The sequence below is a fragment of the Harpia harpyja genome, chromosome 7 (assembly GCF_026419915.1).
Source record: "Harpia harpyja isolate bHarHar1 chromosome 7, bHarHar1 primary haplotype, whole genome shotgun sequence".
NCBI classification, from domain to species: Eukaryota; Metazoa; Chordata; class Aves; order Accipitriformes; family Accipitridae; genus Harpia; species Harpia harpyja.
Window position 1 is genome coordinate 50,032,241 of NC_068946.1, and position 13,155 is coordinate 50,045,395.

Sequence of the window (13,155 nt, forward strand, 5' to 3'; positions counted from 1 at the left end):
TCTGCACGGGTTAATCTTTAGTGGATGCTGACCTTTGCTTGGTTGTTTGTAAGTGGTGTGTGATACCAGCGTAATGACTGGCTAGCTTTTCAATCACAGTGAAATATTACCTGAGTGGGGGAAAAATAGTTCCTGAGATTTTAATGTGTTTATTTCAAGTTCAGCAAAAATTTATACAATTAAGGCTATACCTATTATTTGCCTTTGTAAAGGAACAGCTTTTCAATGTTATTGTTTTGTTAGCCAGTCAGTACCTTTTTATGTCTCTGGATTAACCTCTTCCCATCCTTTCTCATTGTTTCTTTGTCTGCTCTTTCTTCTGCTGAACCCTAATACATTTTGAGGGATCAGCTGTTCTGGTTTTTGAGGTTACCTTTTTCTAGCCTCTTTGCCAGAAGTCTTAACACTCCTACTTCATTAACATCCCTTGTTTAATAAATAGAAGCTGGAAATGAAATATCTAAGTCTTTTGTGTTTAAAAACCAAAACAAATAAACAACCCACCCACGCACACACACAAATTGAAACTGAAACCTAGTAAAGGGGAAGAGTTATCCTAGTTCAGTTTCTGCCTTGGGTCCAGGTCAAAAAATTGAGGCTTCCCAACTCCCCAGACTGCTCTGATACTCTAATGAATACATGTTTGTGTTGGGTTTATGTGGCAAGGTTTTGGTAGTGGGGGGGCTGCAGGGGTGGCTTCTGCTAGAAGAGACCAGGAGCTGCCCCCATGTCGGACAGAGCCAATTTCAGGCAGCTCCAAGATTGACCCTGTGCTGCCCAAAGCTGAGTCAGTCATCGATGCTGGTGGCATCTCTGATAATGTATTTGAGAAAGGGTGAAAAACGCTGTGCAGCAGCTGTGAGGGAGAGGAGTGAGAAAGAACTCTTCAGGCACCAAGGTCAGAAGGAGGAAAGGGAGGAGGTGCTCCAGGTGCTGGAGCAGAGATTCCCCTGCAGCCTGTGGAGAAGACCATTGTGAAGCAGGTTCTTCCCCTGCAGCCCATGTAGGATCCCACACCAGAGCAGGCAGAGATGCCCTGAAGGAAGCTGTGGCCCAACGGAGGGTAGGAGCTGTGGAGAGAGGAGCCCAGGCTGGAGCAGGTTTGCTGGCAGGACTTGTGACCCCGTGGGAAGCCTATGCTGGAGCAGTCTGTTCCTGAAGGACTGCAGCCCGTGGAAGGGACCCACGCTGGAGCAGTTCGTGAAGAACTGCTGCAGTCTGTGGGAAGGGCTGTAACCCGTGGGAACTCCACACTGGAGCAGGGGAAGAGTGGGAGGAAGAAGGAGCAGTAGGAACAAGGTGTATGAACTGATCACAACACCCAGTCCCCATCCCCCTGCAACACTCGGAGGAGGAGGTAGAAGAGTTGGGAGAGAAGTTGAGCCTGGGAAGAAGCAGAGGGCTTGGGGGAAGCTGGTTTTAGTTTTGTTTTTCTCACTATCCTACTCTGTTATTGATTGGCAATAAATTAAATTAATCTTCCTCAAGTTGGGTCTGTTTTGCCTGTGATGGTAATTGGCGAGCGATCTCCCTGTCCTTTTCTTGACCCATGAGCTTTTCATCTTATTTTCTCCCCCTGTATTGCTAAGGATGGGGGAATGATAGAGTGGCTTGGTGGGCACCTAGGAGCCAGCCAAGGTTAACCCACAACAGTGTTATACAATAGCTATTTTAGTATGTATTCAGAGTTTTTATTTTGTTATTATTTTCAACATTAATCAGAAATGTCTTCTAATAAGAGATACAGATTTATCTGAATTCAGTAGTCTGGATATAATTAAAACTATATTGTAACTGTTATCTGTGCTTTAGGTATACAATTCTAAAAGGAATTGCACTTCTCATGGAGGGTGTTTTGTTACTAGTGATATTGTTTCTCCTGTTATTTTAGAGTTTGAATACGTGTGGACTGCAGTCAGTATAACTTATCTCCTTAGTAATGAAACGAGAATGGTTAATTAACCAATGTGAGCTTCCAATGCAAGTTTAGCATATGACTAAATTGCTGTTAGTAGCAGCTAGTTCAGGTGTCTCTATGCTATGATTCACAGTCATTGTCAGGTATATGGTTGTTAGAGAATGAAACTCCTTCCAGGTTTATCATAATTTCAAAGCATTTCACATTCAGGAAATGGGTTCAAATACTAAGTGTGCTGGCAGTTTCAAAAATTTATTCCTGCTGATGGTAACTAAAGTAACATAGTGAAAAGGATTGATGGTCTTGGTTCATAATCTAAATGCAACGCATCTGTAGTTGATACCAGGAAAGTTTGCTTTATCCGTTTATTGTTAATACCGTGTTTCAGTGGTTAACCATGCTTGTACTACACATATCACTGTAGGACAAACTGACTGGATCAGAATTTACTCATATTGGTAGTGTAACAGAAATAAATGTGTATTCCTTGGGTTTATCCTTTGGACATTTTTAGAGGTAATATTAACTCATAATTAAGTATCAGTATCTCTTCTCTAAACCAGGTATTATAAAAAGCAGTATGTAAAATCCAATGTAGAAGAGCATTCCAGTTACGTTAATAGGCATCATTAAAGAGTGAAATGCCAAAGTCATAGTTAGATTGTTGATCTAATGAAAATAGAGCTTTTAAATTTATTTTATTTTTTTATTTATTCTAAATAAAGTTTCAGGTGCAAATTCATATTTCCAGTGGTAATTAAGAATATCTTTAGCCTGGGAATTATAAAAGTTCATCATAAAATGTGAACGTAGCTAATCAGTAAAAGACAGAGCTTGCACTTACTCTGTCTTGATTAACTCCTATCTTCTTCAGGATGATCTAAGAGAAGATCAAGTGGTCTTAAAATATTTTTAATGTTCCTCCATGTTTGGAGAGTCCACTTTTGAAGTATGAACCAGATCTTCCTGATTAGCAAAAAAGTACAATACTGGTGATCACTTCTAATTTCCAGGTTGTTGATAATTTGATGCTGAATTGCTTGTGAAGAGAAGGAAACTTCTATCACTAACCCCAAGCTCAAATTTCACAGAACTGCTGGAGTGCTCAGTGCAATCAGTATCATAGTTTCAGATGTTCATAAAATACAGATAGTAGGTAACCACTAGAATACATTTCTTGCAGCTGTTACTTGATTTCAGGCTAAAAAAAATTAATCCTTGCATGTAGTATAATGCTAAGTTAGAGGAATGTACCTCCATTATTTGGGATTAGAGCCTCATTAACTTCAGTTCTTAAAACCAAAAATTACTTTAGCAATACTAATGCCTTCTGCTGTTTTAACTGGGGTTAGATGTTTTCACTCAAGCTTTGGAGTCCAATCAGAAAATGTTAGTGACACAAATTCTGACTTTATTTTTGACAATTGAATTCTTATAATAAGTAGATAGAGGCAGATGTAATCCAAAAATCAAATATTTGCAGTGAAATGAATGAAGTCTCTAGTGACTGTGGATGTTCTCTCCTGCTGTCAGCCCTGAAGATAATCTACTGCCGTGTTCCATTTTGTTCTTTCCTGTTGTTCTTTGGCTGATGTTGCTAATGCACAGTAATCTGAGACATGCGTATCTGAAACTTACTGAGATATTTGGCTATTTTATTCCTTTTTGTTGTTGAAGGTACGTTTGTGAATGTAATTTTTCCTTTGTTTAACTATTACAGCAAGACAACTTAGGATCACAATTTAGCCATATGAGTCTTGCCCGTCAGCCACCCGCTGATCCAGCTGAACCTCATACTGCTATGTTCCAGTCCACTGTAGTCCTCCAGCCCCCACAGCAGTCTGGTTATATCATCGCAGCTGCTCCACCTCCACCACCCTCCGGCCAACCAGTTTCTGCTCCCGGCTACTCGACAGCTAGCCACCCCGTCAACCAGCAAGTACTCCAGCAGCAGGGATATATGCAGCAACCTGTGCCACAGGTACAGTGGCTCCGTTTCCATTCTCCCACAAGCTGTATTTAACAACTGATCGTGCTGTTTTATTACTGAGCTTTTTGTATGGTGTGGGGCTCCCTGTTAAATTGCAGCTGCGTGCATTTATTCTGGGGTTGGGGGTTTTTTTCTGCCTTATGTGCTTTGAAATGAATGACTTCAGTTTATGTGAGGAGCAACAATCACCCAGGTTTTCCTATTTACCTGTAGCTGGTAAAACTCACATTCTGCATAGTTTTCTAGTGTCTCAGATGTTTCTTTGTGGAAACTGGGAATTGTTACTTCTACATTGAAAGTAGAAGAAATTGGCTGTTAAAGAGGGAATTTATGTAGTGTAAGTATTTTTTAATTGCGAAACTATTTAACATTAGTTGCACCTTTTAATAACTTTTACATCTTTCTTTTATCATATGATTGTTTTTGCATTTAGATGTCTGCCTTCTAGAAACTTGCAGGTAGTGAATCTCTTTAACTGTTGTTCATTTTTAGATGCCAGCTTGTTATTGTACCCCCAATCAGTATCCGCACTCCAGTCAACAATACCGACCTGTTTCTGTCCATTACAACACACAGCAAAACCAACCATTAGCACAGCCTGGACAGCAGACAGGTTTGTTGAACTCTTTCAGCATTTTGTTAGAATACTTTCTGTACGTTTTCTCCTGATTTTGCTTTTTAAACTTATTTTGCTGTAAAATTTCAAATAAGGTTGAAGTTCAAATATGGGATGCAAAGTGTAACTAGGCTAAGGTGGGAAAAAAATCTGAGTTAGTTGTTCGTGAAACTTTAGATTTGAGCCATTACTATGAGTGGCTCATGCTGTAACTTTAATTATAGGATAATGCTTTTTTTTTTTTTTTTTTAGTTTAGAACTGAATAATTTAAAAAACTTGTAACTTAGATGCTAACTTTTTAGTAATTCGCAAAGTAAGATGAATTAGTACCTTTAAATGATGTAACATTGCAGAGATGTACCTTAAAGTTCTAAACAAAAGATACTAATATTAGATGTTGTGGCATGAAAAGAGTGCTGTGCATAAGATACTGGTGATACTGTTTTGTCTTTCTGTCCTATGATTAAAGGTATCTGGGTATTGAATAGAATATATAATGAGACTTAAGTGGTTAGAATTAGTTTTCTGCTCCTTCCATTTTTAGTAATGACATTTCAACTGCTTCTGAGTTACCTTTCTATGAATGTTATCAAGCTGTATTTCTGTCTCCTTTCTTTCCTATTGTCTTTTTTTCCTTACAAATTGTAACTGTAGCTACCATTATTCTGATCATCTGTACTTAAAAATACCGTTATGACTTTTTCAGTAAGGTTTGGATTCCTGAAACAAATTCACTTCTCAGTAATATCTTGACTCACAGTCAAAACTTTCAGAAGTAACTAGTGATGTTTGGAGGCAGAGACCCTTAAAAATCAGGCTTTTATACCATGTCTTAGTTGAATACATTACACTTAGTGTCCTTTTTGAGTTTCCTTCAGGAAGAAAGATTTTTAATTCTTCCCCCACCCCCAACTATGTGTTGCTCTACAGAAATAGGATGAAAGATGAGCTTTTACAAATATGAACTGGATTTCTTTATAGCTGTTCTATGAAGTAGCCTGGAAGAGAGGGATGGTTCCCTCTTCTGTAGTTCTTTTAGGAAGTGCTCCAATAGCAGCAACACTTGAAGTTGTTATTCAGGGGTTCAGTTCACAAGTTTACACGGGATTATTTCATTGCAGAATCATGAAGATGTGATGCCCACTTATGGTAGGGTTGTCAGATCATTTTATAAAGTATTGTTAGTACCTGCTTGCTGCACATAGATCACCACTTTTCAGAAGTGAAAGTATATTGACATTTTTTTTCAAAGGAAAACAAACTACTGGTTTTTGCAACTTGTTTTATCCACTGGCGTTTAAAGATGCGTTATTCAACTGTGTTATACAACCTGCTTTCCTTCCTCAGAATTTTTAATACCTAGACTACTTAATAGCAAAAAGTCTGAGGCTCAACTGGGGTTACTTCCCCATTTTTGGGGACGCCCTCTGTGAATAGCACACACACTCTCTAAATCGGAGAGAGCCCAGTGTATGTATGTAGCTAAACAATCTGAATTTGAAAGCATGGGGTGACGGTGCATCAGCACCAAGATGCAAAGGGAGGAATCGGTTGCTGTTAGGTAAGTAAGTTTCTTTCTTGTATGATTTTAGCTCTTTACATTTTAACTGAATTTCACTGCCTGTAATGTGGACAGGGTGAAAGGCATCAGTAGCTAAAATCTCCCTCTATGTCCTAGAAGAAATAAAACGAGCAAGCTGTGCAGACAGCTACTTTACTGCTTTGATAATGTACTTTGTACCTGTAACCCTGACATCAAGGGATCATGTTTAAGTAGTGAAGGGGTGGTCCAGCCAATAATGCCATTCAGTCCTGTTTGGTTACTTGGTGTTTACTAGCACTAATGGTAGAGAGAAGTGTTTTACTAGCAACTGCATAATTAGTGTTTAACTCAAAATCTCCAAATCGCTACCTAGCCATTGCTGGCTCTCATTTACTGCTTTATAGGCAAATTTGAGTCGGCATTCTAGAGATGGAAGGTTCCACGTCATGTTTTCTGTTCTGTGAACTGCTCACGAGATGGTGTATTTTGAAATTATCTCTCTTGTAGATTTATTTTAAACCGTAAATATTTGTATTAAGTTGACATAAAGCTACATCCGAGATGGTTGATGCTTATTAGCAACGGCTGTTTTTGAGACAAAAGGCAGCATGTTACTTGGGCAGTATAGCAATGTGTCCGGTCAAAAGTGAGAATTGACAAGTCCTGTATTACACAAAAGCTGTGGGTTTTATTCCTCTTATAAAGTGATTACTAACTGTGAAATAACTTTCCAAACACAAATTTAGATAAAAGATGACAGCTGCTGAGAGCATGGCAACTGAAGCCACTTCTGGTTTAATAATATGGAGTGGCCTGACTTTATTTATGAGCTGTTGGATTCGGGGCCGTAACACTGTCTGAGAGGTTTACATTTCTCACAGTGAACCGGTCTCTTTTTCAGCTGCTTCCTGGCTTCCTTTTTAAAGGGGTTTCAGGTGAAATATTTAGGGCGTTCACTTTTAATAAAAATGCTTCGGTTGCCCAAAAGATATTGGGAGAAGAAAACTCTCTTTAAGAAGGCGGCATTTCCGATTGCCATGATAATAAGGGCCCAGTTACCATGAGACCTAACTTAGAGGTTGATTAAAAATCTTATCTGAACTACAATTACTGTAGGAACATCAGCTAAAGTCCAACTAGCTTCTGCTTCACAATGGCCAGGGATAAAACTATTACAGTTGCAATAATAGCTGTAGTTGTAATAGTTGTAATCAAGCAGTTGTAATAGTTGTAATCAAGCTATACTCATAGCTTGTTAACCAAGTGATTGTACTTGCTTTTCTGTTCTTGAATAAAGGCTGTTTCTCACTCTTAGTGTGTTATTCAGAAAATGTATTTCTATATTCTGTAAGTTAACTTCTCTTATATTAACATTGATTTCTTTTTAATTATGTAAATATTAAGAAGCATGCTTCTTTTTTTATCTACTGTTTCAGAGGATTTCTGTGTAATGAGACAATCTGCTACGGCAGGTGTGGGTTTTCTGCTGAGTGCTGCATTTCTGTCAGACCACTCTCTATGCAGAGGTGAAATCGTGAAGCTAAAAATAGAGCATTCTTTGGAACGCTGTGGGGAACCTTCTTGGCAGTCAATTTATGTCATTCCAGTTCTCTCTCCTTGCAAAATTGATCATGTATGTCTCCGGAAGTGCCAGAAAAAGCTGAAAAATATTCGCAGCTACATTGCAATTTCTGGGAAATTAGGGGTTTAGGTTGCAGATGTATTGATTGGATCTCTCATATACCGCAACTTCACATTCTGCTGCTTTTTAGGTGCCATAGATCATTTCGTAGCAAAGTACATTTATGCATTTTGTTTATTACGGATATGAGATGGATTTTTGTGCACAGTTCAAACTTAAGAGTTATTAAAAATTCTAATTACTAATCCTAATTCAAGCATGCATTGTTCTGAAATTTTGTATACGACTCTGAATATATTTATAGTGTGTTGTGCATTTCTAATGAATAGCTCTCTTGGTTTTAACAAACTGAACCTTCTTCTCTTTAATTTTCTGAAGCAATAGTTGATTATATTAGCAGTCTTTTAGTCTTTGTTGTTGCAATTTCTATAGAGACAGCCAGCTGAGGCTGTTAATTCGCAATGTTCATTGTACACTGTATGTATGTAATCAATGAACATTGGTGGGTTTTGTTTACAAAAGAAAGTGTTTCATGTTAACTGACTTATTTTCAAAATAGACTGTGCAATTTTTTAAACACAGTTTAAAAAAAAATCCACGTGAGTTTTTGCAGCTATATTTGCTTCTTTATAGTTCCATACCAAGGTAGGGAGCATGGGGAATGTCAAGGTCAGTAGAATGTGAATGTGTCCAAGTTAAATACAGACTCTTCTTGCCGTCAGTGCATCTTGACAAGCCCAGTTTTGTTACTCTGGAGCGATAACTGGCTTTGTCTCAGAAACACTGATAGTGATGGTTTTTTGCTGATGTGGTAAGTAGCACATACCTGTATAACAGAATATGACAAAAAGAACTTTACTTGTGTTCTGCATGTGTTTTGATCATGGTAGCAGTTACCTACTATACGCTTTATAAAAAAAAATAAAATAAAAATAAATAAAGTGGAGGCTAAGGTTGGACCTAATAAATGCACAGATTTCCTGTTTGGCACTCACGCTTAGGGGTTTTTTTGGTTTTGTTTTTTTGGGGGGTTTGGAGGTTTTTTAGGCCATTTTTGGAAGTTAGCAGAGGATACCAGTTTAAGCAATAATAAATTGTTGTAGAGGCACTACAACTGTAGAGGGGTGAATATGAAAATCTTTTTTTCCCCAAGATAACTTTGAATATAACTTGTCTTCCACTGTATATGAACATGGCTTTTACCTGCAAGATTTTTCTCAGTTCCCAGTTGTTTTTAGCATTACAGATTTCAGTAGAAATTGCCCTTTTTAAAAAGATTTGCACATGTGCCTTACACAAATTTTCTTAAAGTGTGATTCGGTTTCGAATCATAGTCAAGATGCCCTCATCGCTAGGGCACCTGAGGTACTAGCAGAATTTAACGTAACTAGAATTTCAAAGTTAAAGTACCTAGAATGGCCTTGTTCATAATAATAGACAATTAATTGGTTTTGATACTATCTAGCATGCTTTGTTCAAATGCTTTCAGCTTTTACCTATCAAATCAAGGTGTTAATGCATGTAACTCAGAGTGTAAGTAAATATTGCAAGCATGTGAGAGCAGCATTGCAAATAGTATGTATAGTAAGTATTTCATGCTGGATCCAAATGAATAAATCTGTTAATTTAAATGTTGTCTTCTTTTTATATGCATGATGAGTTCAACTCTTATGAAGTTGCCAGATTTAAAAAGCCATTGGAAAATGCTACACATACATTTTCACATAGGCAACTGTGTATAAAATGTGTTCATTATTTCAAAATAAGACTTAAATGTATAATTTCAGGTTACCAGGTTTTGCCTAACCAGCAGCAAAACTACCAGGGTTTAGTCGGAGTTCAGCAGTCTCAGAATCAAAATCTGGTCAGTGGCCAACACAACAACGTTGGGAATCAAATTCAGGGTGTGATTGTTCCATATCCTTCAGTGCCATCTTATCAGGTGGGTAATTTAGTCTTAACTTTCCAACCATTCTTCTGCATGTTTGAGTGATATCTTTTTATTATTATTATTATTTTATTTTAAGTGCATTGCTTTGTAAATGGTAGAAAGCTGCAAGCAGGTGTCAAAGGTGACTTTGGGGACAGAAATTAAAAAACAAACAAAAAAACCCACAATTGCAGGAAGAAGAAAATCTGTCACATATGTAGAAGTTCTAGTCCTGTTGAAGGCCAAGTGCTGTGTTAATTGCAATTCAGAGGATGGGGAAGAAAAAGCGCGTAAGATTTCCCCCACCACCCCACTTTCTATTATAGAGAAAATCTCTTTTGTTAATTGATGGAGTCGCTTGGAACCGACATTTCCATTTTGGGGGAAGAAGATAAGTTTTGGGTTTTTTTAATAAAGCACTATTATTTCAACTACTGTTATCACTAGTCTTCTGGATTTAGAGAACTCCAGCACATCTTTCAGTTTCTGTTTTCTTAAAAAAATCTTATATAAACTAGGTGATGGTTAAGAGGCAGAAAGAAACATTGTCTGCAGAAAAAAAATTGTAATGTGGTCTCAATTTTAGGTTTCGGTGCCTCAAGGTTCCCAAGCAGTGCCCCCGCAGACATATCAACAGCCTGTTATAATTCCCAGTCAATCAAATCAAGGATTACCCACAACAGGAATGCCAGTTTACTACAGTGTCATTCCATCAGGTCAACAGAATAATTTAAGGTGAGTTTAACTCAGTTATTTGATTTCTCAGCAACTAGGCTTAATTGCCTTGTAACTGACAGGATTTGCTATAGTATTGCATATATTAAAATGTATTTTAAAGGCAGACTTACAGACACTTTATTATCTATTTATTTTTGCTCTTATGCAATTAACTGAAACAACCAGTACTGCTGTAATTGGGAGGTACAGGTTAGACTGGAGAACATTGTTTCCATATCACTTTCAGCAATACTTTACTACAGTTCCACATCTTAAGTTTTCTGCGTTCCTTTTCTTACACGTGAAACACCAGCATGTTCAGTAGCAATGCCTTTTTGCAGTAACATTTAAGATGACTATCCATACTCATTTGGTTTTGTCAAAGATACCACTTTAATAAGGTGTAGAGAAAAGAGAATTTGAATCCCAGAAAAAGACTGACTGACTGCCTTTTTCGGAGCTTTGTCGGGAAGGAGCTCAGCTTAATTTGTCTGTGCTGCTAACGAGGCCTGCTGGCACAAAGCTGGCTATGAAACAAGTATAGGAACTTTTTCCTATGCTCGGCTTTTGTTTGGTAAATAACTGGCTTTTTTTTACCTACCTTGGTAACAGCAAATTGGTCTACATGTACAGACCTCCCTGTGTATACATCTGTGTCCCCAGCACAATGTGAGTATTTGTTGAGAGAACAGATAGGAAGATACCTAAAAGTATTAATTAGGATTAATGCTTGTAACAAGTTTTTCTTTCTCTAGTTTTTTGAACTTACAAATGTGCACCATTTAAAAATACCTTGCTTGCAGCTTTTAACAAGCAGCAACAGTATGAAGCTTGCTTCATCCTTTTGTGAGTGCAGAGACTTAAATAGTATTTGTGTCATCGCTGCGTGGCTTAATCTACTTAAATCTGAATTATTATTCTTTGTATCTGAAGGTTCTTTTTATCCTTTTCGTCTGTAGTTCTATTTGAGGTTCAATGAAGTCATACGTAGACATAAACCCAGACTTTTTTGAAGGAAGTTTTGTTGCTTGATCTTTTGTGTCATTTAGAATGTCCCTCTCTTTTGAACAGGGAAACATTTGTTAGGAATTCAGAGCAGACTAGCAACTAATGACAGCATCTTGCTTTTATCAAAATAGTTCTGTTGCAGCACTTTGACAAGGAAACCAGAATACTGTTCTGCAGGAACTGAATAGTCTCAAACATACAGGTCACTATTGAAAACTATAATCAGTAGACAGATGAAAAGCTGTGTGAGAGCACACATCCCATGCAGATATAAAACCATCTGGTTTAGTTTTCACTGAGTCTTGTCTGCTTTAATGGAAAGGAATCTTTAAATTAAAATTATATAATTGAACTGTGGGACAAAGGATGGAACAAACTTCTTGTGACAACATAAGTAAAAATGGTAAGTCTAACAGGATTACAGCTACTTTTCCTCCACAATTTGAAGTAATAAAGTATTTTTTTTTCTTATTCCCTCAGAATGTTTACTTTATCTATTAGTACAGAAATGAAGTACAGGATTCTATAGGCACCATTCTGATTGTTCTGGCTCTAGCAGTATGAGCAGTTAGTGGTATGATAGAATTTGCCTATGTCTGTTACTTCCCTGTTTTTCCCCTGATTGCCCCGAAAAATACCTGGCAGAAATGAACTTTTAAAGTTATCCTTTTCCTACATATTACAAACAAATGAAAGGTGGTTTATCTCCTTGAGTCATCTTCCTTTTCCCACAGCCTATTTGGTAAAGGCAATCATCTCTTTAAGCTGTGTTACTTTAGACTGAAGCAGAGGTGTGCTCATGTGGTGTGCTGAATGAGCTGGCTCAGCTGCATGGGCCAGCTTCCAGCTGAGGGACTGCATCTGAAATCCCCATGGCAGGTTCTATGGTGATCATTTAACTGAGAGTTAATTCTAGTTAATTGGGCAAGACAACAAATTCTCTTTTTATTATTATTAATCTACATGTTTTTATACTGATACAGCACTATTGACACAAAAATAGTATATCAAAATAGGTGAATTAGTACAGCTTCTTAGTGTATGCAGGGCATAAGTTTTTGCCAAGGAAGAGATGTGAAACTTCAGTTTTCTGAAGTATGAGTAGATTTGGGGGTAGGTGGGAATATTATCGATTTTAAAATTAACAACATCTCAGCGATTTGCAGTACGTGTAGACAGCAAATGTGGCAGTCATGATTAAATAAATGAGTGTAGCATAAATGCCTGTTAGTCATGTTCTTTTTTTTTTTATTATTATTATTACAGTTCATCAGTAGGATATTTGCAGCCTCCTGGATCAGAGCAGATACAGTTTCCTAGAACATCATCACCATGCAGCTCACAGCAGCTTCAAGGACAGCAGTGTGCAGGTTGGGGGGATAAAGTTGTTTTTTTTTATAAGACTTCCAAAATGTCTAGCTATTATTATGCTGGGTGATTGGATGTTTGCTATTAATGGTTTGATTTAGAATTAACTACTGTACTATATTTCCTTCTGTGTTCTGTTTTTGAAGTTATATTGGAGGCAGGTTAACTTGACATCTCAATTTGTTTATCATTGAAAGCTCTTAAGTTACTTTCTTAGAATTCAGTAACGTACATCATAATGCCTTGCATGTCTGCTTGTGAGTTGATACAGACATGGGAACTATACGTTGTCAGCAGAATGACTTTCATCTTTTCCTGAATAGCTACATGGGTCTGAAAATGTTGCGGTTTGGGTTTTCATTTGATAGAACAAGCAAGGTACGTTTTGGAAGCAGTATACTTGGCTCTTCTACTCAAGAAGC

The 13,155-nt window shown here is 37.5% G+C and overlaps 1 protein-coding gene across 21 annotated transcripts in view; it reads left to right on the forward strand.

The window, feature by feature from the left end:
* Positions 1-13,155, forward strand: part of R3HDM1 (R3H domain containing 1) — a 94,678-nt gene that overhangs the window by 68,550 nt on the left and 12,973 nt on the right. For all 21 annotated transcript variants that reach the window (XM_052792751.1, XM_052792750.1, XM_052792757.1 and 18 more), the window contains 5 exons: positions 3,639-3,899; positions 4,401-4,521; positions 9,498-9,652; positions 10,227-10,375; positions 12,632-12,735. In XM_052792751.1, coding sequence (XP_052648711.1) covers positions 3,639-3,899; positions 4,401-4,521; positions 9,498-9,652; positions 10,227-10,375; positions 12,632-12,735 — 790 coding nt within the window. The remainder of the gene's footprint in view (positions 1-3,638; positions 3,900-4,400; positions 4,522-9,497; positions 9,653-10,226; positions 10,376-12,631; positions 12,736-13,155) is intronic.